This window comes from Chaetodon auriga, chromosome 21 (assembly GCF_051107435.1).
Source record: "Chaetodon auriga isolate fChaAug3 chromosome 21, fChaAug3.hap1, whole genome shotgun sequence".
Lineage (NCBI taxonomy): Eukaryota > Metazoa > Chordata > Actinopteri > Chaetodontiformes > Chaetodontidae > Chaetodon > Chaetodon auriga.
Window position 1 is genome coordinate 6,267,208 of NC_135094.1, and position 22,754 is coordinate 6,289,961.

At 45.7% G+C, this 22,754-nt stretch overlaps 3 protein-coding genes across 4 annotated transcripts; 2 read left to right on the top strand and 1 right to left on the bottom strand.

Moving 5' to 3' along the window:
* Nucleotides 1–290: 290 nt before the first annotated feature.
* LOC143339729 (uncharacterized) lies at nt 291–9,509 on the top strand. Its single transcript, XM_076761133.1, has 17 exons — nt 291–437; nt 1,338–1,444; nt 1,584–1,723; nt 1,844–2,004; nt 2,139–2,297; nt 2,377–2,830; nt 3,459–3,560; nt 4,251–4,341; nt 4,584–4,807; nt 4,907–5,149; nt 5,265–5,363; nt 5,536–5,729; nt 5,852–6,026; nt 6,133–6,289; nt 6,387–6,540; nt 7,163–7,274; nt 7,378–9,509. The coding sequence occupies exons 1-17, from the start codon at nt 417–419 to the stop codon at nt 7,551–7,553; spliced, it is 2,769 nt and encodes a 922-aa protein (XP_076617248.1). The 5' UTR covers nt 291–416; the 3' UTR covers nt 7,554–9,509.
* On the bottom strand, nt 9,510–15,700 carry abcf2b (ATP-binding cassette, sub-family F (GCN20), member 2b). Of its 2 annotated transcripts, none has more exons than XM_076761135.1 (15): nt 15,397–15,700; nt 14,441–14,599; nt 14,036–14,248; nt 13,546–13,728; nt 13,134–13,305; nt 12,555–12,650; nt 12,373–12,475; nt 12,041–12,136; nt 11,425–11,544; nt 11,201–11,290; nt 10,999–11,109; nt 10,854–10,916; nt 10,559–10,687; nt 10,250–10,453; nt 9,510–10,114 (listed from the first exon to the last, which is right to left on the bottom strand). In XM_076761135.1, exons 2-15 carry the CDS (start codon nt 14,577–14,579, stop codon nt 9,998–10,000), a joined length of 1,836 nt encoding a protein of 611 aa, XP_076617250.1. In that variant the 5' UTR covers nt 14,580–14,599; nt 15,397–15,700; the 3' UTR covers nt 9,510–9,997. The 2 variants fall into 2 exon arrangements, with proteins under 2 accessions (XP_076617250.1, XP_076617251.1); XM_076761136.1 differs by having other exon boundaries at nt 14,441–14,591; nt 15,397–15,511.
* A 77-nt stretch (nt 15,701–15,777) lies between these two features.
* On the top strand, nt 15,778–21,050 carry chpf2 (chondroitin polymerizing factor 2). The gene is made up of 4 exons (XM_076761134.1): nt 15,778–17,207; nt 17,897–18,461; nt 18,562–18,744; nt 19,183–21,050. Exons 1-4 carry the CDS (start codon nt 16,936–16,938, stop codon nt 20,455–20,457), a joined length of 2,295 nt encoding a protein of 764 aa, XP_076617249.1. The 5' UTR covers nt 15,778–16,935; the 3' UTR covers nt 20,458–21,050.
* Nucleotides 21,051–22,754: the final 1,704 nt, after the last annotated feature.

A 22,754-nucleotide genomic window follows, 5' to 3' on the forward strand; every position in this document is an offset into this window, starting at 1 on the left:
TATGGGAGGTATGTAACCGGTAATTTTCACAATCACCCCCTAGCCTAGCTTGTCCAGTAGCATTCACTGCTAAACTACGCCTAAACTAACGCAGTCTCCACACATTACTCAGTTATGTCGAGTCATGGATGATTTGGGTTTTTATTAGGGTGGCGGTTGGGGTTTGGGTCTGTCAATCACTGAGAGGTGTGTTGGATTTGTACGCCGCTGCTTCCCCGGTGGAGGAAATCTCAGCTCTCCGCAGTGTTGATAGGCTGGTTTCTTGTTGATATTCTGTCAATCTACAAGTCAAAGGGGGAGAGGTCAGTGTTGCTAGCGTAGCGGGCTGCGCAGTAGACCCAACCAGGAAGTCAACAAAGTTGCTAATTAATATTAGTTTCGCTTTGATTTACCTACATTAGCGCTGAAACGACGGCATGAGTTCTGCTGCCCCTCCGGTAAGATGAAAAGCTGCCTTTGACAGGACGCTGTACTTCACGCAAATATTAGCTCGCTAGCCGCTTTAGCTTTAGCCTCGCCATCGTTCTCCATCGGCTAGCTACAACTGTCTTCTTGCTAACGTTGTTTGTTGACAGCTCTCAGTGTACCGAAGGCACAACAACTAGCGTTAGCTCTAGGCTAGCTTGTCATCTGTTTGTTTAAACTGGCTGACTTTACTGTGAATAAATGCTCTTATACTCACAAACTTTGACTGAGATTAAAAACTTTGGGAACCAACACTGACTTAGATTTGGAGAGTTTAGAGGAGACAGTGCAGGTCCGTCAGATGCAACGTTAATGAAGGACAAAGACAATTAAATATGGTCCACGCTGAAACACAAAGAAGATCTAGCTTGTAAAACGAAAGTAACAAACTGAACAACAATAATAGTAAATCTAAAATGTATAAATGAACTGGCATGTAAACAGCTTGAAAAGGCTGTAAAGAGCATTATTGATATTGTCTGAATTAATTATGCTTCCATGCACATCAGTTAATGCAACTGGCACTATATACATATATCGACAGATTAAGTACTTCATTAATTGTACTGGAAATTGGCAGGTCAAACAAAGCAGTAATAAAACTGGAATAGAAACCAATTTAAAAAGAAGCGTAAAACGTGTATTTAAATAGCTCTGGGCTGGTTAACATGATTGAAAATGTATGGCAACAACAAACAAAGCTTGAAAACGTGCAGAAGAATTCTTTGAATGTTATTTAAGACCTCAGGACCTTATGAGCCAGATAAACTGCACCAGTGGCCACTGTTTGTGCAATCACTGTTAAATCACTGGTTTGGTCAGCCATTGTTTACAGGATTGTTTGACGCCTTCTTGATTTGCTTGTTTTGCAGACTATTGGGGAGTTTTTCCTCATCCTCAGTGAGATGGGATTCACAGAGGAACAGATCCAGGCAGCTGTACAGGCGGGGCATTTCTCTGTGCCGGATGCAGCCGAGTGGTGAGTTGTCCCTGCTCTTCTCTTTATTCTTAAATTGGTATTGTTCATTAAATACTAACATGATGTCCATTTAGTTTCTAAAAAAACACTCCTCTCACCAAATCACTGCTATATCCCTCCCTCCCTCATACATTGACAGGCTCTTACAGGGTCAATATCCACGGCACAGGTTGGTCAAGCAGTCATCACAGCCAGCTGAGACAGCATTTTCTGCTTTCAACCCACCCAAAGAGGCAGCGAGCACCTCAGAGACGCGTACATCTCCTTCTGACAGCAGAGGTATATCCACAGATGGTAGATACAGTGGACGGGGCTTCTGCATCTGAAAAGTGAAGCCAGTATGAAATGAATGGTGTAGAGTGCAAGAGTAACTGTATGATTTGTTTTTTATTTTAAAAGCGTCCCCTTCATTGGTGCTGAGACCATCACAGTCATGCACCCTGTCCCCAGAACCACTGCCAGTCGAGTCCCGCATCAAACAGGACAAGAGTGACTTTGAAGAGCAGCAGAGACAACGTGTTGCTCAGGAGGCCCGAGCAGAGAGGAAAAAAAAGAAACAGGTCAGCAGCCCTGAGGAGAACGTCGACTGGTTCCGAACGGTGCCAGCTCAGCCGGACTGGCAGAACAAAACCTTTTAACCCAGTTGTCTGATTTCTCATAACACAGCATCTTGTCTTCTGTGTTGGTCTGCCAGGAGCGTGAGCTGGTGTTGAAGCGGATAGCTGAGGACCGGAGGAGCCTGCAGGAGAAGATCCAGACCAGTGCCGGCACAGAGGCGTCTCCTCCCAGTGCTCAAGGGCAGAAGCTTGGAGGAAAGATTCAGACTAATGTAGATAACAACTGCGTCCTCATGGTGAGGCTATGACGAATTCAAAGTTCTGTGTGTGCATGAAGCAGATACAGGAGTTTCAACCCCGTGTTTTCTGTTGCAGATTCGGCTGCCGTCTGGTGAGTCCATGCGCGAGCGCTTCCCAGCCGACGCTCCTCTGCGCAGCGTCGTGGAGCACATCGCCGGACGTCACCCCTCCCTACCCTCCTTCTCCCTCCTCCAGGGTTTCCCGCGGAAACGCTTCGGGGAGGCAGAGCTTGCTTGCTCGCTGCACTCTCTCGGCCTCACGCCCAATGCCGCGCTGTGTATTCAGACCACCCCTCCAGAGACTCCTCAGGACGCACAGAGTCCTGCAGACCCACCACCAGCGGCACAGAATGGTCCGCCTCAGTGCGATGTGTCTCCTCAGCCACATATCCCTGTCCTGGAGGGGGTGGGAGGGCAGGACCTCGTCGTACCTCCTCCACCACTACCCAACCAGGTGTGGGAAGAGGCGGTGAATTATGCAGGGATACCTGGGGCTGGTCCATCGCTGTCTGGGCCGTCTCACTTCTGGGGTAAGTGTCTATCACCTGTTACCAAAGAACCTGTTTACCTGTGGAATGTTCCAAACAGGTGTTTTTGGAGCATTCCACAACTTTCCCAGTCTGTTGTTGCTCCTGTCCAACTTGTTTGAAATGTGTTGCTCCATCAAATTCACAATAATCAATGAAGCTCATGAGGTAAAACATTAAATATATTGTCTTTTTATGGTTTTCAATTGAGTATATGTCAAAAAGGATTAGCAAACGATCACATTGTGTTTGATTAATGTTTTTACACAGTGTCCCAGCTTGTTCAGAACTGGGGTTGAACCTTACAAATGTTTATTCATTGAAGATTGTTTGTTGTGTACAGTTGTATTACTGGAGCAGCCTACAAAAAATATTCATAGAGTTGCAAAGTGGAAGGAGCTGCTGCTGTTCTGAACTCCTGTTTCACCTGTTTGTTTTAATGGTTTCCACGATGCCCCTCAACATTGGACGTTTCTTGCCGAAATGGAACCTTGTACTCCTGAATTAGCTCCTTCCACGTTGCAGCTCTGTGGGTTTGATTATGTCAACAACCCAGAATGTTGAACATTATTTAAACTTTATTTAAATAGCTGTTCAGTCAGTCAATGACATTCCTGGTGCTGCTCAACAGGACGCGGCCAGAGGCTGGTTCCTGGTAATGCAGAGGAAGCTGCTGGCATAGAGATCGATGATGAGCAAGAAGGAGAGGAAGAGCCACCTCACATGCTTAGCGGTACTACACCTCATCCCCCCTTTGACCTAAATTTTGACCCCCCCCCCCCCTTTTCCTGCTTCCACATGTCTCCATTTGTTCATCCATATGGAACTTTTTGTTCTCCCATGGCAGAAACAGATGACCCAGGCCTCTCACTTTCAGCTGTTGGAGTAACTTTCACTTACTTTCATTCTGTATGTTGCGCAACTTTTCCTTTATACAGACCATTAGACCTACTGCCCCAGTAATGTGTGTCATATGTAAGAAAGATTAGGATTAGGAAACGTGGAGGTGAATGCCCCTTTCTGTCAAACATACAGTACACAGGTCAGAACTACTGAGCCCCGGCAGCGAGAACTGAGTTCCCCGAGAGCTTACGGCCGGTCAGCCAATCATATTCAAGCTTTCAGAGCATGTGGTTGTCATATAGTATTCTGAATGTGTACCAGAGAGCGAGAAGAGCTCAATCCCAGTTGAAGCTAGTGACAGAAGAGTCCAAGATTGAGAGCAGAAGATGTTGATTAGAGGTGTGAGATGTAAAAATGCAACTTTTTTTTTTTCATTACAAGACAGCAGGACTAGACAAATGCTCAAAAAGTGACTTATACTGTACATAAATGGGCTGGTTTTGACATCAACGACTGCTTTGACTTTCATCTTGGTGATATTAGAATCTCCTTATGGATTACACTTGTGTAATTTTTGCAGGGATGCCGAGGCTGCCTTTCTTTCCGGAGAATAGGTTCAGAGGAGAATTTGAGCCCAGGCACCACTGGCCAGAGCAAGGCAATCGACTCAGGTGAGTGTCTAGACACAGTGGCACCAACACAATGTAAGAAGTGGAATACATGGACATTGATACAACTTCATATTTATTACAGTTGCGATATTTTCCACTGGACTGCAATTGATTTATAAGTAGCTGCAAAGCACTTAGAATTTAAAACCTGCGACAAGCATTTTTTGTCGTAAGAACAAATTGTAATTGCTAGTTGCAGCCGTAATTGTATTGTTAAAATTTAGTACCAATTTGGTGTTCAGGGAGGCTCCAGAAGAGGACCCAGCTGAGCCTGAGGACGTGGGAGGTCGGGTGGCGCCTGTAGCTGCAGGTCTGGCTGCAGTGGAGCGTCTTCAAAGAGCTGCACAGCAAGAGGACCCCCGGGCCTCCCAGGGACAACCGTCACCCCCTAAAAGACCCTTCAGGACACCCAGCGTGCCGTCCCTATGTGCCTTGGCCACCCGCGCAACTGTCCACCTCATGACCGGTGAGAGACGATGTGGAATACTCAGCTGTAGGACTCCAGGAAATGTGTCTCATTGCGTTGTTTACTCACTGTTGGCGCTCTGTGCCTTCGCCCTCTCAGCTCCCAGCATGCAGTACAGCAGCAGTCTGGCATGCCTCACCCCGGAGCTCGCGGAGCTTCTGCTCAACCACATGTCCCGCGAGAGGCTCCTACGTCCACGAACCCTGGAGCTCTTCTTCGGCTGCCCGTTGCAGAAGTTTGTCCTGAACTGCTACCCTTACTCCACCAATGAGCTCCTGCGGCAGCTACGCGCCTTCACAGCACTGAAGCATCTGAGTCTGGTCAACTCACCTCTCATCACGGGTATTGATTTTTATCTCAGGATGAAGTTTTGAGGCTTTTCAGATATCAGTTTTGCAATGTGTTTGGTCAGTGTCTGTGCTATTTCGTTTTAATCTCTGAAACTTGCTTTGTCCAGACTCTGGGCTGTCAATCCTGTCCAGCCTGGTCAAACTCCAGTACCTCAACCTGGCCTCCTGTAGCAAACTGACTGACTCCTGTCTGCAGCATATCACAGGTCAGGCTTCCTGCAAACCGTCTTATGAACAATTACTCGACAGGCACGTAAATGCAATTACGTGCAAGAACTCCAGATTCCAACATAAGCTCCTTTGTGCTAAGAACTTGAATGTAGAGTGAATGATTTTTGGCATGTATCAACATGTTATTTTCCTTTCTGTCTCTACAAGGTTTAAAGAACCTGTGTTTCCTGTCCCTGGACCAGACCAAAGTGACTGATGCTGGGATGGTGCTGTATCTTCAGTCAGCTCCGTCCTGCCTCTCTCAGCTCAGCCTGAACCAGACGGCTGTGACTGAAGCCACACTGGTGGTCCTGCCCACCTGTGTGCCGCAACTGCGGCTCCTCAGCATCAAGCAGACCAAGGTACATTGGCTGTAATGGCACATCTGGCATCTTAGCTCACAGAGCAGCCAGCCTTTAAAAATTTTCTCATTTCACTTTTGTCTTTTGGCATTTCCTTGTCTTGATGGGTCTTGTTCTACCAGGTCAGGGATGTGTCAGCTTTGGCAGAGCTGTCCAGCCTGCAGACTCTAAACCTGGATGGGACCGGTGTTACTGAAAGCTCACTGGAGCACCTCGCCTCCCACCCGGCCCTGTCTTCCCTCAGTTTGGCGGGAATCCCTGTTGTGGACGGCAATCAAGCCCTGCAGAGCATCTCAGGTTTGTAAACAGAACCTTCAAACCTTCATGAGAAGGTGGACCCGCACAAAAGGTCCGAGTCTGTGGTGAATCAAACTCTTACGAGAGGTTTCTGCTTTCCTCCCAGGTCTAAAGTTGACCCAGCTGACGCTCCCTGGACGCCACTCTGTGACAGACAGTGGGCTGTCTTTCCTCTCCAGGCTGTCTCTGCTCTCAGAGCTGGACCTGACAGACTACACACAAGTCACAGACCGGGGAGTCAGCCAGCTCTCCACCATGAACAGGTCATTCAGCCGTTTTATTGGGCTGTACAACACACGCAGTCGTTCCGGTATGATTACAGCCGGGATATTGACAGAATACTGTGTGTTCTTTGTGTAGGCTGAAGAAGCTGTCGCTCAGCAACACTCAGGTGACAGATGCAGGGCTTCCCTCTCTGCGTGGCCTGCAGGAGCTGCAGGAGCTCTGTTTGGACCGGACGGCAGTCAGCAGCCGAGGAGTGGCCGAACTCATCACCTGTCTGCCGCACCTCCAGGTAAGTTTGCTGGTGACATTCGTGGATTTGTCCATCTGTCAGCTGTCTAGTAAACTAAGAAATGATAGAAAAATAATAATGTGGTGGTCTGTAAGTTTAACAGTTTTATAATAAACATCTTATTTAACACTGATTTTATTTAATCTGCTGTTTACACAGGATTACACAGGATATGTCCGTTTCAGAATTGTACACTGTATTTCTTAATGACCATGGGATTACACACTTGTTGGGATTGCCCCGAGCTCAGATCAAACGCTGCTGCAGTGCAGTCCTCATTAACTCAGGGTTAAAAATGGCGCTTACCCTCTTTCATAATAAGCCGGACTTAAGTGTGGGGCTGGGAAAGGGGATGGCCAGGGGTTAAAAGTTATGTAAGAAATCTTATTGTAATCATCTCTCTTGCAATATACTATTTTGTTATTTCTATATTTAAAAAAATAATAATAATTTCCACCATTTATAGAGGACAGGTTAATTAGTCTGTCTTACAAAAACAGCCTCCATGCACACCTGCATTGTTGATCAAAGGTTTCAGCATGAGTTATGTTATCTGAATTTATCTCATTTATATGCATCATACTTTTGCTGATGTTAACAGTGTTTTTCTGGTGTCTTTTAGGTGTTGGGGTTAGCCAGCACTCGGGTGGGAGACACAGTAGTGAGGAGAGGTCTGATTCACTGCAATCAGCTTGTTAAACTTAATCTCAGCCGCACGCGGATCACAGACCACGGTAAGGTGAAACTCTGAAATCACTGGCTCCACCGCAGCAGACAAATGGGATCTTTTCCTGCTTGAGATAACAGTCTCTCTGCGTCTTGCTGTGTTTCCCTCAGGTCTAAAGTTCCTGAAACACATGCATCTGGCTCAGGTGAATCTGAACAGCACCGGCGTGAGTCTGATAGGTATTGCGAACCTGCTCTCTTTCACCAACATCAGCAGCATTCGCGCCAGCAACACTCGCATCGTCCCCCCTGATGAGGTCTCAGACGAGGAGTGGGAAGCCCAGTGAGCCTGGACACCCTCTGCTGGTCCACACATCCCGTACCTGAGCGGGCCTCTGACCCCCCTTTTAGCCCCTGACACATGCTGCCGGCACGATACTCTGAACAACAACATAACTGTAACACTCCTCCTATTTGCACTGTTTGAACTGCAGCTTGTGCCGCTAATCTGTCAATCAGGCACGCTGCCAAGTTGAAACCTTAAACGGAAGCCTCGTGGTTAAAAACTTGGCCATCTCTAACGTTTACGTATATATAATCAATCTGTATTTACTTGCATACTCTGCAGCCCTTTTGTCTCTGGAAAGCTCCACCTGACAATCTCTACAGCTTTAAAGCTTTTATGTGCAGCCTTATAGGTTGGAGTTATCCGTGTTCCTGCTGGTTGGCACTTTTTGAGCCGACTGGCAGCAACATACTAAATGTTGGACATTAACTTATAACACAGCATGTATTTTCAGACCGTAATGACTAACAGACCCATGTTATGTAGACATTAAATGAAAACCTAAATAACAAACTGTCAACTCAACCAAATAAGGTTGAAGACATTTTTTCAGGAGGATTTGAAGACAAATAATGTCTTCCAGTTTTGTCACTTATTATTAAAACTAACATTGAATCTCGAGCTGTATTCATGTCATGTTGGTTTATTAGAGTAAGTAGAGTTCACGTCAGCCTCCTGAGGGGTGTACCACAAAGCCACATTAATGTTTTAGCGATGAGCCTTCAGCGATGAGTTTTCAGGGTGTTACACAGGTGGCTTTCCTTTAACCGGGCCGAGATCACCATGCAGCTTACACCTGATCTGCTGGCTCGGATTGAAATTGGCTGTAAAAAGCGGCATCCTTTCACTAATTCTTGTCCTTACAACATTCTCTGAGCGATTCTCAGCTGAGGGAACACGTTTAACTTGCTGAGCCGTGCATCTGAATGAAGCTGTGTAATTACAGCTGTGCAAACTGTAAGCATCACGTTGTGGTTCTTTATTTAAAGGAACCTACGAGCATTCAGTCTACTTCAACTCTGCTTTGGGTTTTAGGTTTTGTGGAACCTGTTTTGTATTACTCCCCTCAGATGTTTACTAGAACTAGGCCCAAAGGTTTTCTTTTAGCTTGAATATTAGTATTCAAGAACACCACTAATCATACAGAAGCACCACTGCAGCAATGTCAGCAATAAACTGAAATTCATACATTCATCATCTCGGACAGTTGTAAGACAGTTTCTCCTCCAACATAGAAGTGTTTTGTGAATTGGTCAAAGCGAGAACTATTTCTTAACGAGGCCTGTCGGTATAACATGAAATGTTTGTTTAATTGAGAAGCAGATTTTGTGTAATAATGGCACCGTTAAACGTCTAATAAATAACATGATAGAACGGTAGGTTCGGCTGAAATTGTGAGAAACTGAACAATTTTTTTGTAATGCTGATAGCAAAATGCAGCCATACTTCCGTATGTTGACGCCAGTGTGACATGAACACAGCTGACAGCTCATAATGAAGATTTTCTAACTTGTGATGTCACCTGTATGGATGTTAGTTCACAGTAAGCCATAAGTCACTGAAAAACTCACTTTTTCCCCCTTTTCAAATGCATCCTGGAGATGCAATGGATTTACTTGATAGTTTCTACGCACCGCTATCATTACCTTCTTCTAGTCGTGTTTGTTAGGCCAAGAAATGCCAGTATTTATTTGGACAGTCGAGCCATTTTCAGTTCACGTGGAAGACAGGGTGAGCGGCGTACAGTGTAGTGTAGCGGCTGTAGGATGAGGTGAGATCTATGCAGCCACGGGGCTCACAAGCCAGAATCCAAAGCAACTTCTTTAATCACTTCAAGTTTTGTCCTCTTGTTTACAGAGATGTAAAATAGTTTATTTTCCCGAAACAGCTTTTGATTTTTGGACAAGAGTACTGTATTCATTAAGTTTAAAATAATAAAGTCTTCTCAACCTAAAAATGCTGTTTTTAATGTTCTGTTTATTCAGACAAACCTTTATTGCATTACATTGTTAAATAAGGCCGAACTGCTCTTTTACACAGAAAAAAAAAGTGAACTTTTAAATATCATAAAATATGACCTAAAAGCTGCTGCATACATTTTGGGATAAAACAGAACATTTGGAAAAATAAAAGTTTTCTATGAAGACAGCACAATGGAATGCATTCCAAAATGCACTGAGATGCTTCAGGTGAATCAGCCAATCAGAGTGCAGCCTGAGGTGATGGGGTGGGCGGGGATTGGGTTCAGCATGGTGCAGCACTGTCAAACTGAGATGGAGATACAGTACAACATGTACAAGAGACGTGTCCAATAAGATGAATAACAGATTGTTTCAGTTCTACTTAGGACATTTCTGGCAAAGCAGACCCTGCTCGTCCCCTCGGGAGCTCGCAGGTCAAATCCATGATGTGAGATAAAGGAGTGGCTCAGAGTGTGAAGTTTATTTAGATGTCATGCGTTTGCTTTTCAATCTTTGATTTCAAGTGCTCCTTGTACGCCAGGATGTCCCTGTTCCACTTTGTGATGGTTTGATTCTCACACACCCAGATCTCCTGAGCCACCTAGAGGAGAGGGGAAAAAAAAAAAAAAAGCATTATGAAAGGTGCTGGCAACAACTGGTTAAGTTAAATCTCTGGTTTTCAGGGCTATTTCCGGCCAAAAGTCAAATTATAATCTACCAAATGACAAATATATACCTGTTGAATTAGCCTGAAGTCGTGGCTAACGAGCATCATGCCGCCGTCAAACTCGTTGACGGCTTCTGCCAATGCGTCAATGGTCTCGATGTCCAAGTGATTGGTGGGCTCGTCAAGGAACAGCATGTGAGGGTTCTGCCAGGCCAGCCAGGCAAAACACACCCTGCACTTCTGACCGTCTGACAAGTTCCTGATCGGACTGACCTGGAAGACGTCAGGTGTCAATTTAGAAACAGTTGCACTTGTCCCCATACAAAAAAAAAATGCCCATCCCATTTTGCATGATCTGGAAGAGTATTCAAACCCCACCTGCTGTTTTCCCGTCAGCCCGTAGCGACCAATGATCTTCCTCATCTCCTCTTTTTCTTTGATCTCCGGGAAACACTTCATCATGTACTCCAAGGGAGACAGGTCCAGCTCCAGCTGTTCTGTCAGATGCTGGAAGATAAACAGATACAGGAGACATTTAAAATACTTTTTATATTAAAAGGTGTCTCTAAGGCATAGCAGAGCATAATTTTGGGCATATCAAAGGGGCGACACTTGTAGTACTTTGGAGTCATGCAGGCGTATTGATCTGCCGTAATCGGGCTCCATGTATTACCTGGTGATATCTGCCAATCTTGACATGAGAATGTTTGCGGATCATGCCGTCGGAGGGTAGGAGCTACGAAGAGAAACAGAGAAAAAACTTGAATACTCTGAAGTGCAGGTTGTCGAGGGATAACGAGGAAATATACTGTACCTACCTCTCCCATCAGCAGCTTTAGCAGAGTGGACTTCCCCGCTCCATTGGGTCCCACCAGAGCCACTCGTGTGTCCAAGTCAATACCAAACTCCAGGTTTTTATATATGTATGGCTACAGGAAACATGAGCAGATGAGACTGAGAAATCCATGTAGATTACAGAGAACAAAGCTCTGACCATGCTGCAATGTTGACTATACTTACTGTGCTGTCACTGTACTTGAAGCTCACGTTCTGAACCATGATAACAGGAGGAGGAATCTTCCCACAGGGAGGAAAATAAAATGACAGAGTCTGCGGGAGACAGAGGCAGGTATTAGTGCCACTGGCCACAATTCCTAAAAATGTGTCACTAGTTCAAAAACCGTGAGGCTGCTGAGAGTAGACCACCATTTGAACCACATCAGTGACCCACATCATCACAGTACCTTGTCATTCACAACTTTTTCAGTCAAGCCAGATGCCACCATCTTCTGCAGCGTCTTCTCTTTGCTCTGTGCCTGTCGTGCCAGCTTTGCAGAGCCGTGACCAAACCTGGCAATGTAATTCTAGAGGAGAGGGATGTAAAAACAACAATGAGCGCACATCTTGATTTGGGTAATGCCAGAACAGTGTAATGAGACTCCTTTAAAACAGAAAAAAAGGGGAAAAAAAAAAAAAAAGGAAGACATGCTTTTCAGAGTTTTCTCCAGTTAACTGTATAGCTGAGCTGGTAAGACACCCAGATCCTGGCATATGATCAGTTTAGCTGTATTAATTAGTAAACCTTTCCTAATACACAAACTTCACAATATTTTGATATGAACATGGCATCAGAGAATGCTATTTGCAGGTTTTCTCCCTGTGGTCACAGAAACTCCAATGATAGTTACTAGTTATGAGATAATGTTTACTAAATCTTGTCCAAAGTCAACCTGAGATAAGCTTACTTTGCAAAACATTTGTTTGGAGGGCCGTGGACGTGGACTCGTTTCAGAAGATTCTGTTCTGAACCATCTTTTCTGTGCAGTGAAACCTTTCCACCACAGGGCGTCTCCCTCTTACCTTCATGTGTGCTATCTGGTCCTGTTCCCAGTTGAAGCGCTTCATCTGGTTCTCTTCCAGCTCCTCTCTGGTCTTCACATACTGGTCATAGTTACCCTTAAAGTAAAAATAGATTTGCATGGTCATCCATCAGGGCAGCACACTGACACATAATTAGACACAGCCTACCCCCAGTTTCCTTATTTAGCGTTATGGGATTGCATATGGCAGCGTCCATTCAAGATACTTTTTAAAGATGGTCCAAGGTATGCAAAGGCCACTTTCCTTTCTGGTATTGGGCTTCTAAATTTTACTTTAAGGCACCAGCACTGGGGTCAGCCAAGTGTTCTCACCGTGTAGTATTTGAGTTTCCTCTGATGCAGGTGGATGATGTTGGTGCACACACCGTTCAGGAAGTCTTGAGAGTGTGAGATGAGCACAAGGATTCGCTTGAACCTGACAAAGAGAATCAGGATGAGCAATACGAATCAGCTATTTGGACTCATTTAATTGATGAACTGGGAAGTGAACTTACGACTTGAGCTCCTCCTCCAACCACACACAAGCATCCAGATCCAAGTGGTTCGTGGGCTCATCCAGCAGCAGCATGAAGGGCTTGATGAACAGGGCTCTGAGCAAATTGAGGATAGTCATTAACATTTCATTTACATAAAACTTCTCATTGTGAAACTCCTCGAGTTTCTCATGTTAAATGTTGACTAAACAGCATCAGTTTTTCATTACAATTTATATTCAGCTACTCTTCCATGGGTGTTGCTTTTCATGTGTGACCAATCACGTTGTTAGCTTCCACAATTCAGCTTACAGAAGGTCTTAATTTCACAGCAAAACATGAACTTCCTGAACCTGATTAATCTGGTCCAAGAAACAGTTCTGTCGTCAGCACATTTAGCTGAACTTGGCACCAAGTGGGTTATACACAGTCAGAACTGGTAGTTATACAGTATTCAACATGCAGAATAGAGCAGATACAAATTTAAAGTCACACCTGGCACTGTTACACTCTGTTACACTGTTTGAAAACCTACACTGAGACACCGGATGCATCACATCATGTCACTGAATGGTGTAATAGTGAGAACTTTGTCTTTACCTGGCCAGAGCAACACGCATCCTCCATCCTCCGCTGAAGTCCTTCAGTTTCTTTTGCTGCATAGCAGTGGTGAAACCCAAACCGTGGAGGATCCGAGAGGCTCGCACCTCTGCCTTGTCAGCGTCCAGCTCCTCCAGACGCTCATACAGCTCCATCAGCTTCTCACACTCGGCTATGAAGGGGTGAGAGAAAGGAATTAAGTTTTCATTTCCTGTATACACAACTGTATGTGAGACACTTTCCTCATCACTGCTGCAAGTCTTTTTCATCAAATCAGCTACACGCAAACAAGGGTGTGTTTTGTTAAAATTGTTTTGGCATTCTGTTTGCTATCTCTCAACTATTTTGCCTCTGACAGTAAGTTTCCCCTCTGCAGTTGCAGTTATTGCATAATACATCACATATGACTCACAGTCCTCATGGGCAAGTCTCTCTGCCTCCTTCTCCAGCATAATCCTCTGTTCATCCACCTCCATGACACACTGCAGAGCTGTCTTGTCACTGGGGGCCATCTCCCGGGTCAAGTGGTAAATATCGATGTGCTCTGGAATGGGAATCTCACGATGCCCGATGGCTGACAACAGCATGGATTTTCCTGGCAGATACAAGTAGAGATGAAAATGAATACTGTTCATCACAGTACTCAACATTAAAAATCCATTCTGTGCAACATTCATCCCACTTCTCCTTGAGGGAACTGCTGTAAGTGATCTGGGAAATGTACAGGCCATTGATTAGTAATAGGGACTTGAAGTAGCGACAACTGAAGAGACCAAGAAAATGTTCCACTATGTGATTTCCACAACAATGGCAACCTGTTGGACTATTTCAGACACCATAGCCGTCCCTCTAACATTACTCTCTAAAGTCCATATGATCACATACCACGAGAGACCATTTACCTGTGCCGTTAAGGCCAATGAGTCCATAGCGTCTGCCTGAGTTGAGCTCCAGGCTGGTATCAGCTAGAAGCTCTTGGCCATGGAAGGTGAGTGACAGGCTGCTAATGTGGACATCAGTGCTGTTGGGGTGTGAGGCCAAAACACCTGTCACCGCCCGTGCCTCAGTCTTAGCCAGCTCAAATTCATCCAGCTCCTTTGTTAAACTGACAACACCTGTCAATACAAAATCTTGTTAACCATTTTGCTCACATTTCAAGCTAAACATTACAAATTTATTTGACAGAACGGAGAGTTCAAGTGTAGCTTGGTAACAAGTCAATGCCTGGATCGATCTCAGGAATGACACAGATCTAATAAATCACGGCCAGGCCTAAACATTTAGTTACAGATGAGTCCTCCTCTCACCATTGCTCTCTGCTCCATTACGCTGGGTCTCTGGTTGTTCACTCTCCTCATTTAAATCATCAGCTTTTTTAGTACGCTGGCGAGCTTTAGCAGCTTCCTTCTTCTTTGCTGCCTTCTTCTTGGCTAAGTCGGATGGCATGGCTGTGTAAGGCTATTCAACTGCAGAAGATAAAATGAACATTCAGAACATCAATCTTATTGTTATATCAAGAGAACTTTATGATGCCCACATTCTCAGCTGTTCCAGGATTTCATTTCATTTTGGCAATACTTTCATTCCCCAGTCAAAAATGATCTGAGCATGAATCTAGGTAAAAGTGACGTTTGAAGTGAACACCCGCCGATTAGCCAGTGTCATAAACGTGCCGGTAACTTAACACACGATGTAACTTCAATCTATCATTACAGTTCATTTTAAGGAAGGACTACCATTGTCAGAAAAGGCCTACGCTGGTCAACGTTTCAGCCTGACGAGCGGTGATGATGATGGTGGTGGTAATGCTAACCAAGACCGCATTTTGGTCCCTTACAATCCCACCTGCTTGCACGTTGGGCTCTTTCCATTATGAAGCCTGGTAGCCCAGCTGTTGCTAACGGTAGCTGATGCCGCTTATATTAAAAGTATATTTGACACTTCACTGTGGATTTGTCGACGACAGTACCCAAATAGCTGTGTTAGCTGATTACGACGGAATGTCATACACAGGAAGAATATATCAATTTTAATAAACAAGACATTGACTGCGTTAGCTCTCTGGCTAAGCTAACAAGGGTAGCTAGCTAACTACAAATGATAGGCCTGAACAGCTAAAGCTAACTTGACGCTAGGCCCAACTAGCTACAAGGTCTGAAGGCGGCTAGTGAGTCTTTTTCGAGACAAAATTTATTAAGACAGAAACCTGCGTGTCTTATTCATTTGAGCCATAGCTGTCAGATACCGTGAAAATCTAACTTACCTTGAAAACGAATTACTGGTCTCGGGAGCACACCGACGTCTCGTGTCCACTTTTCGCCGGGTGGATGTAACTAGCCGATCGCGAAACCGCCAGACGGACCATATATGGTCAAAGAGGGCGTTGAGAATCGATGTACCCGCCCCTTCTCGTGGGACTGCAGTAAAATGTCCCTGAATTGCTAAATTAATAGCAGATTTAAATCGGTAAAATAAGACATTATTAACGGCTGGGAGTAACTTGACAAGAGCCAAGTCAATGAGCCTGACACTACAGGCTGGTGTGCTGGAGAGATGATCACCTTACTACGGCGTACCCACACTGATGAGGTTTCTAAATGCATCTTTTTCACACCAACACCGAGAGCCATATTTTGACTCAGGTGTATATTAAACATACGATCTTGTAAGTGAGATATTTTCTTGTTACTGTCGAAGGTATTCTGATTTAAGCAGTCCTTATCGCAAAGACACGGGTCCCTAGAGTCAGTCAGAGGTGATGCTGCAGCAGCATTCGCTTAGTCAGTGATGATGAGGGTGAAAACGAAGTGAAGGGGGACGGTAGTTCCACTCTGTGTGTGTGGCAGTCAATTTTTGAGGAAGTCGACAAACTGAAGAAAATGGACGACATATGCACGGCTATGTCTGACGGCTTTTTACCTGTGTCAACGATGAAAAATGGGATCTGTGCCTTCAAGTCAGCGTTCGTGGAGAAGGACCGAGGAGCGATATATCTGCACTAAAGCAACGGACGCGGTGTTAGCCTGCTAGCTTGCTCTTTGATGTTTGTTCTTCCGACTCATAACGATATTGTACGATACGGCGACCAAAACTTCTGCGTCCACCTGCTTCATTTTTTGAAAAATAAATCAGTGACAAACTAGATTAACATAAACCCAAACGTCTCATTTTACCAGGTGACATTTGACGTTAGCGCCTCGCTACGTTAGTTAGCTGACTTTAGAAGTGGCCGTTAGCGTTATTGCTAGCCAAAATTAGTTAAGCTAATTAACGTAACGTTAGCTCAAAAGGCAACGGACACGCAGAGCAACGTTACTTTACATTGTTACCATGACAGTAGTTAACAAAATTAGCTTGGTTTGTTAGTTAAGCTGCAATAAACGTTAATGATAACAAGGTAAATGCAATTATTTGTTCTCACGAAAGGTCAAACTAACGTTAGTTTATTTCGTTACCTGTACGTTTAGAAGTTGTACATCTTCAGCAATCAAGTTAACGATAAAACAGCGTTTATTACAATTGTAAAATATTCTAATTGTTGCTGTAATGTCTTAAGGTAACGTCCAAATCTAATCTTTGTTTGATAGGTTGATTAGAAACTTCTTAACGACTACCTCCCCGAAAGAGACTCGATAAAGGGACATTATGGTGCATTTAAGGCCATTTTCTGTCAGTGTCATCGAGTACATTTGCCTCGATGTGGGTTCTTTTTTGGAAAATGTGTTGAGCTAGGGCAGGAGAGTTGGCTCACAGTCAGTGTTTCCAGGACAGCCTCATGAAGTGTAGCCCATAACTGCCAGATATGCGTCTTTCCTCCTTTTTGGCCGTGTTCAGGCCTGCTTTACCCCTTATCCTCGGGCTGTCGTTGGGATGTAGTCTGAGCCTTTTAATGGTGTCCTGGACTCAAGGGGATACCGATGACGCCTGCAGAGATGAACTGGGCAATGGGAGGCTTTTTCTGGGCAGAGGAGATGCCCAGAGAGACTCGAGGGATGGAGCTGGAGATGAAGACTTCCAGCCACGTATCGTGCCCTATCACAAGGACCCGAACAAGCCGCACAAGAAAGTCCTCAGGTGAGTGGGGAAGTCATGTTCCTAAATGCTAAAACAGGCAATAACACCACAACAATGCTGTGATGTCCATGTTGATCTGTACCTCCCTGTCAGAGGTATAGAAAGGCTTTCAGCAAGAGCACACATATGAAGACATTTTTAATACAGTTAGATACACATTTGTCAAAGACGCCCTACATCACATGGTTTTATATCTTACTGGATTTAAGAAACTGGAGACAATTTGAATTGAGAGGATTTACGTTAAGTCTCTTTTTTAATAGGCTTACATTGAAATCTCCCCTGCAGTAAGCTAAATGAGTGGGATATGCAGTATATGTGGTCTATAGATGAGAGATTGCATCAGTCAAATCTCTCTGTGCAGACATAAAGTGGCTCAGATGTGCAGAGCAGACCTGCTGATCCACAGGTTTCCATCCTCCTTTTCATGTCTTATTTCAAATCCTGCTGCTGATTGTTGGCTGGAAAAAGCTTCACACAATTAGAAAATTTATTTCATCTTTTAATGTTTGTCTTAAAATAATTTTAGAGCTTCATGTAAAGGAGTTTGAGGCTGTTAAAGTCAGTATTTCTTGTGATGGAGACCAGTTGGACTGCTGTGGGATTTTTATCACCTCTCTTCTGTTTGTTCTGATGTCATCTGTCTTTTTTTGTTCTTTCAATTTATCTCCACTTGTCCGCCTCTCCAGAACTCGATATATCCACACTGAACTGGGCATCAGGGAGCGACTGCTGGTGGGCGTGCTGACCTCTCGGGCCACCCTCAACACGCTGGCCGTGGCGGTGAATCGCACAGTTGCCCACCACTTCCACCGCACCTTTTTCTTCACGGGCCTGCGCAGCCCCAAGGTGCCTCATGGCATGACCGTGGTCGCACACGGTGACGACCGTCCAGTATGGCTGATGTACGAGACGGTGCGTCACCTCCATCAGCACTACGGCTCAGACTACGACTGGTTCCTCTTGGCCCAGGATGACACGTACATGCAAGCGGATCGTCTGTCGGAGCTGGTGGGCCACCTCAGCGCAGGTCAGGACCTGTATATGGGCAGGGCGGAGGAGTTTATTGGTGGAGAGGAGAAGGCACGCTACTGCCACGGGGGCTATGGCTATCTGCTGTCCCGCAGTCTGTTGGCCCGTCTGCAGCCCCACCTTGACACCTGCCGTAATGACATCCTCAGTGTGAGACCTGATGAGTGGCTGGGCCGCTGCATTATTGACTACCTGGGTCTCAGCTGTGTGGAAGTGCACCAGGTAAAAAAAAAAAAAAGAATAGAAATGTGCATAAAACAGAAGAGCAGTGTCATAAATGTGATCCATACTTTCTCTCTGTCAATGTTTGTGTGTCTCACAGGAGATGACATATCGTTACTTTGAGCTCGGGAAAAATGCAGATCCGGAGCGTGAAGACAGCGTACAGTTTAAAAACGCCTTCACAGTCCACCCCATATCAGAACCAAATCTCATGTACCGCCTGCACAAACGCTTCAGCCAGATTGAGCTGGAGTGGACTTACCTACAGATTCAGCAGCTGCAGGTTTGTATTGCTCGACACTGCGATGAGTTTGTTTGTGTGACTCACGTCTGATGGGACTGTGCCAGTGGGGGGCTTTGGTGCCGAGGGAGTTCTGTGTGAAAGTATACCGTTTCTCTCCACCACACCCACTTTTTAAGCCAAGGCAGACATTCCTGTCTGATACAATATTGAAACAAGCCAGAAAGCCAAAGGATTGAGTGTTTGCTGGTGCATGAAGTGTTACATTCCAGTGTCATCATCTTGTGAATATGATCTTCCTGAAAAGCCTCATTATGTAATTAGAGTAGCTGCTAATGATAGTTCATTAGCACTGTTTTGACTTAGCATGAAATATACCCTGCACTGCAGAGCAATCACATCGGTAAATGTTTACACAGTTAAGACAGGCTGTTCCTTCTTAGCTTTCACATTTGACAGATTTTTCTGTGCGCTCGTCAGATGCAGATCAACAACCTGAGTGACCTGACACCAGAGGGGAAGGCAGGGGTCACGTGGCCTATTGGAATCAACCCTCCCTTCAAGCCGAGAACCCGCTTTGAGGTGATAAACTGGGAGTACTTCACTGAAGAGCATATTTACTCGTGCATTGACAGCTCACCCAAGTGTGAGATGAGGGGGGCCGACCGCGCCGATGTAAACGCAATCCTGGAGATTGCAGTGGAGCGTCTAAATGAGCGCTACCAGCCCCAGCTACGCTTCCGCAAGCGGCGTCTGCTGAACGGCTACCGACGGTTTGATCCCACGCGTGGCATGGAGTATGTGCTGGATCTTGCCCTGGAGGCCTACACCCAGAAAGGCCACAGTCAAGTCATTGCCAAACGGGTTAACTTGCTACGCCCTCTAAGTGCAGTTGAGATTATCCCCATGCCCTATGTGACGGAGGCGACACGGGTGCAGGTCATCCTACCTGTCACTGCCCAGGATCAGGACTACGTTGGTAACTTCCTCGATATGTACGTGATGAACACGTTGGACACCCACGACAATGTCTTACTCACGTTCCTGTTCATCTATGATCCCTTTGACGCACAGCGAGTTAGCCAGACCGATGTGTTCGCTGGCATTAAGGCCATGATCGGGGAGGTGGAGAAGCGCTACGGAGACGTGAAGATCCCCTGGATCAGTGTGAAGACGGAGGTGCCCTCACAGGTCAAGCTGATGGACATCATCTCCAAGAAGCACCCTGTGGACACGCTGTTTTTCCTGGCCAGCGTGTGGACGGAGGTCAATGCTGACTTCCTGAACCGCTGCCGAATGAACGCCATCAGTAACTGGCAGGTCTTCTTCCCTATCCACTTCCAAGAGTACAATCCTGCCGTCGTGTACCGCGACCAGCAGCCCTCGGCCGCCTCCTCCTCTTTCGCTTCGGAGTCACTGCGAGATGGCCACTTTGACCGCCACGTCTTTGACGAGGCCTGCTTTTACAACGCAGACTACATGACCGCACGGACCAAGATGGCTGCCGACATCTTGGACAACGAGGAGCTGCTGGAAAGCATGGACGTTTACGACATATTTGTCCGTTACTCTGGGCTACACGTGTTCAGGGCTGTAGAACCAGCGCTGATCCAGAAATACGTGCGGCGAACCTGCAACCCGCGGTTCAGTGAGGATATCTACCACCGCTGTGTCCTCAGCAACCTGGAGGGGCTGGGGTCTCGCTCACATCTCGCCATGGCGCTTTTTGAACAAGAGCAGGCCAACAGCACCTAGGACCTCTGGGGAGTGCTGGGGCCTCAAACGTACTGCCTGGACTAAAGGATACTCATGCAGAAGAATGTGAATTGCAATATGGTACTTGTTTATCCACACACTGAAATTCACCCCTTTGTATTTGGCAGAAATAGGTCAGGATCAGCTGAAGAACAGCAGCAGAGCAGAGCAGCATGCAGCTCGTGGACACTTTGACTGATGCACATGTTCCTAGTTGTATCCTCCAGCTGAAAATCTCTGCTCGGTGCTTACGACTGCGTCTGACTAATGAGTCTGCAACAGTTAATCTGTTATGTCTAGACGAATTATGAGTCAAGGAGGCGTCCTCTCACTGCGTGGACTGCTTGCATTCTGCCATTGGTGTATTCTCACAGGAGTCGAGCAAGAATATTTATTCTCCAGGTTTTAAAATAATACGACGGTGTGTCTTGAACAAAGGCCTCATTGTTAACAATGGAGAAAAAACTTGAGCCATAAGTCTTCCTCAGTGAAGATGTTTAAAATAATACTGGAAACAAGCTGAAGCCGTTGGCTGCCTTTTCTTTAATATATGTTCTTTTCTAAGAGGTATTAAAGGGTGATATTTCCGCTCAGAGTTGTCTCTTCATTCCTGCCGCTCAGAGTGTGTAAAAGTGCTTGTTTCAGTCTCATTAGGTGAAAAGACAACTGTGTAAAGGAGCTCTGTGCAGCATGCTTGAACAGTTACTCCTGGAAGTATTTGTTATCTGCTCGGCAGAGCTTAAGAAAAGGCAGTATGGCAGAAAACAGTAGCGATGGCGTGCTTGTACTCGGAATAATACATGTTGTAGTCCTCCTGGTTTGCCTGAAAGCTTCGCTGCAGCGCCTGGAGGCAGTGAACAGTTTGTTCCGAAGCTGCCTGCCCCGCCTCGTCTCCTCACATTAAGTCAGTCATTCTCCACCCCGGCCTGGGCCTCCCTGGGTTTTGGCGAGTATTCTGCACATGTCTTAGGGGGGGAGAAGTGAACCCAGTGCCCAGAGGGAGGGTCGTGTCTACCTAGCCAAGGTTGGCTGTGGCGTGGGTGGTTAACCTTCACAGCGAGATGGTTGAACAAGCTGAATGGGCCTACTTCACGCAGCCTCCTCCTCCTCTGTAAAGGGGTGAGTCGATTGCAGTGAGGCCCACTAACCTCCCCCACCCGCAGAACTTCAGCACCAGCTTGGGAGAATAGCGGAGTGAAAGAGGCTCTTTCTGAGGTGGGAGCAGAGCTGCAGTCAGCGTTACAGCACTGCTGCAATCCGCCGTGCAAAGGCCTCCACCTGCTGCCTTGTGGTGAGGTCAGCGAACAATAAAATGCCTGTCTGCCACCTCGAGGAACGCCTTGCTCACGCAGGAAGTACAACCTACCAATGAGCACGAGCACAAAATCAACACTATACTGAGTGTGAGAGCGTTCGTATAGTGAAGGGTAGTTTAGCACGGCTGCACAGTTATTTGCATAGTAACACATTTTCAGACTCCACAGCTAATGGCCGAAGTATGGAAGATGGAAAAAAGTTCTGCTGTGGTTGAAAAGATTTGGATATGAAAGGGTGCTTTTTAGGAATCTATTAAAGTCACAACATGTTTCTAAATCTGAGTCCAGGTCAGTCTGGTGTTCACTGGTATCTTTGCAGACGGGTCAGGGGTGTGTTGTTCTGATGGTAAAAGCACAACTGTCTGCACAATACTAGTATAAGACCCAGAAATGTCCTAACATTCTGTAGCAGCTCCACACTCCTCTTTTTCTTCTTCTTGAAGCTGCTGTAAAGTGCACACAGATGACATGAATGTATCGCCAAAGCTGGTGAAAAGAGATGGAAAAGATGTCTCCATTAATTCTGTGGTTGCTTTGTTGATCCAGCAGTACTTCACTGTATTCATCAAGTGAAAGTCGGACCGCGGCGCAAACGCTGAAACGAGGTGAGTTGTGTAACTGCACGTGATGAGCAGGTAGAAACACACCTTGGTGCCAGAGATGAAACTGGAATGTAGTTCATGTTCCTGAGCGGATTACTCATCAGACGTCAGCGTGAGATCACTGCAGCAGGATGACAGGGACTTTATGAAGTCACATTACGCACAAGACAAACAGCTGCACTGATCCATCATCTGTCCCTGATTTTTAGCTTTGTCTTATTGATGACTAAACGCAGCCCAGCTCACTGTGATAAAAAAAAAAAATCATTTTTCATAACCTTGAAATGTGGAAACAAGGCAGCTCTGTACTTTCAAGTACTGTAATTTTGACATACTTGAGTCCATTTTTATGCTACTCAGAAAAATATTCAATCCTATT

Bases quoted from the DNA above. Each gene is read 5' to 3' on its own strand.
- LOC143339729 (XM_076761133.1), top strand. From the start codon at position 417: ATGAGTTCTGCTGCCCCTCCG. The intron at 1,445-1,583 runs GTGAGTTGTCCC...ATACATTGACAG, and splicing joins GTGCCGGATGCAGCCGAGTG to GCTCTTACAGGGTCAATATC. The intron at 2,298-2,376 runs GTGAGGCTATGA...TTTCTGTTGCAG, and splicing joins ATAACAACTGCGTCCTCATG to ATTCGGCTGCCGTCTGGTGA.
- abcf2b (XM_076761135.1), bottom strand. From the start codon at position 14,579: ATGCCATCCGACTTAGCCAAGAAGAAGGCAGCAAAGAAGAAGGAAGCT. The intron at 14,249-14,440 runs GTGAGAGGAGGA...TTGTATTGACAG, and splicing joins TAATGGAGCAGAGAGCAATG to GTGTTGTCAGTTTAACAAAG. The intron at 10,115-10,249 runs GTATATATTTGT...CCTCTCCTCTAG, and splicing joins ACTTCAGGCTAATTCAACAG to GTGGCTCAGGAGATCTGGGT.
- chpf2 (XM_076761134.1), top strand. From the start codon at position 16,936: ATGCGTCTTTCCTCCTTTTTGGCCGTGTTCAGGCCTGCTTTACCCCTT. The intron at 17,208-17,896 runs GTGAGTGGGGAA...CCGCCTCTCCAG, and splicing joins CCGCACAAGAAAGTCCTCAG to AACTCGATATATCCACACTG. The intron at 18,745-19,182 runs GTTTGTATTGCT...TGCGCTCGTCAG, and splicing joins TACAGATTCAGCAGCTGCAG to ATGCAGATCAACAACCTGAG.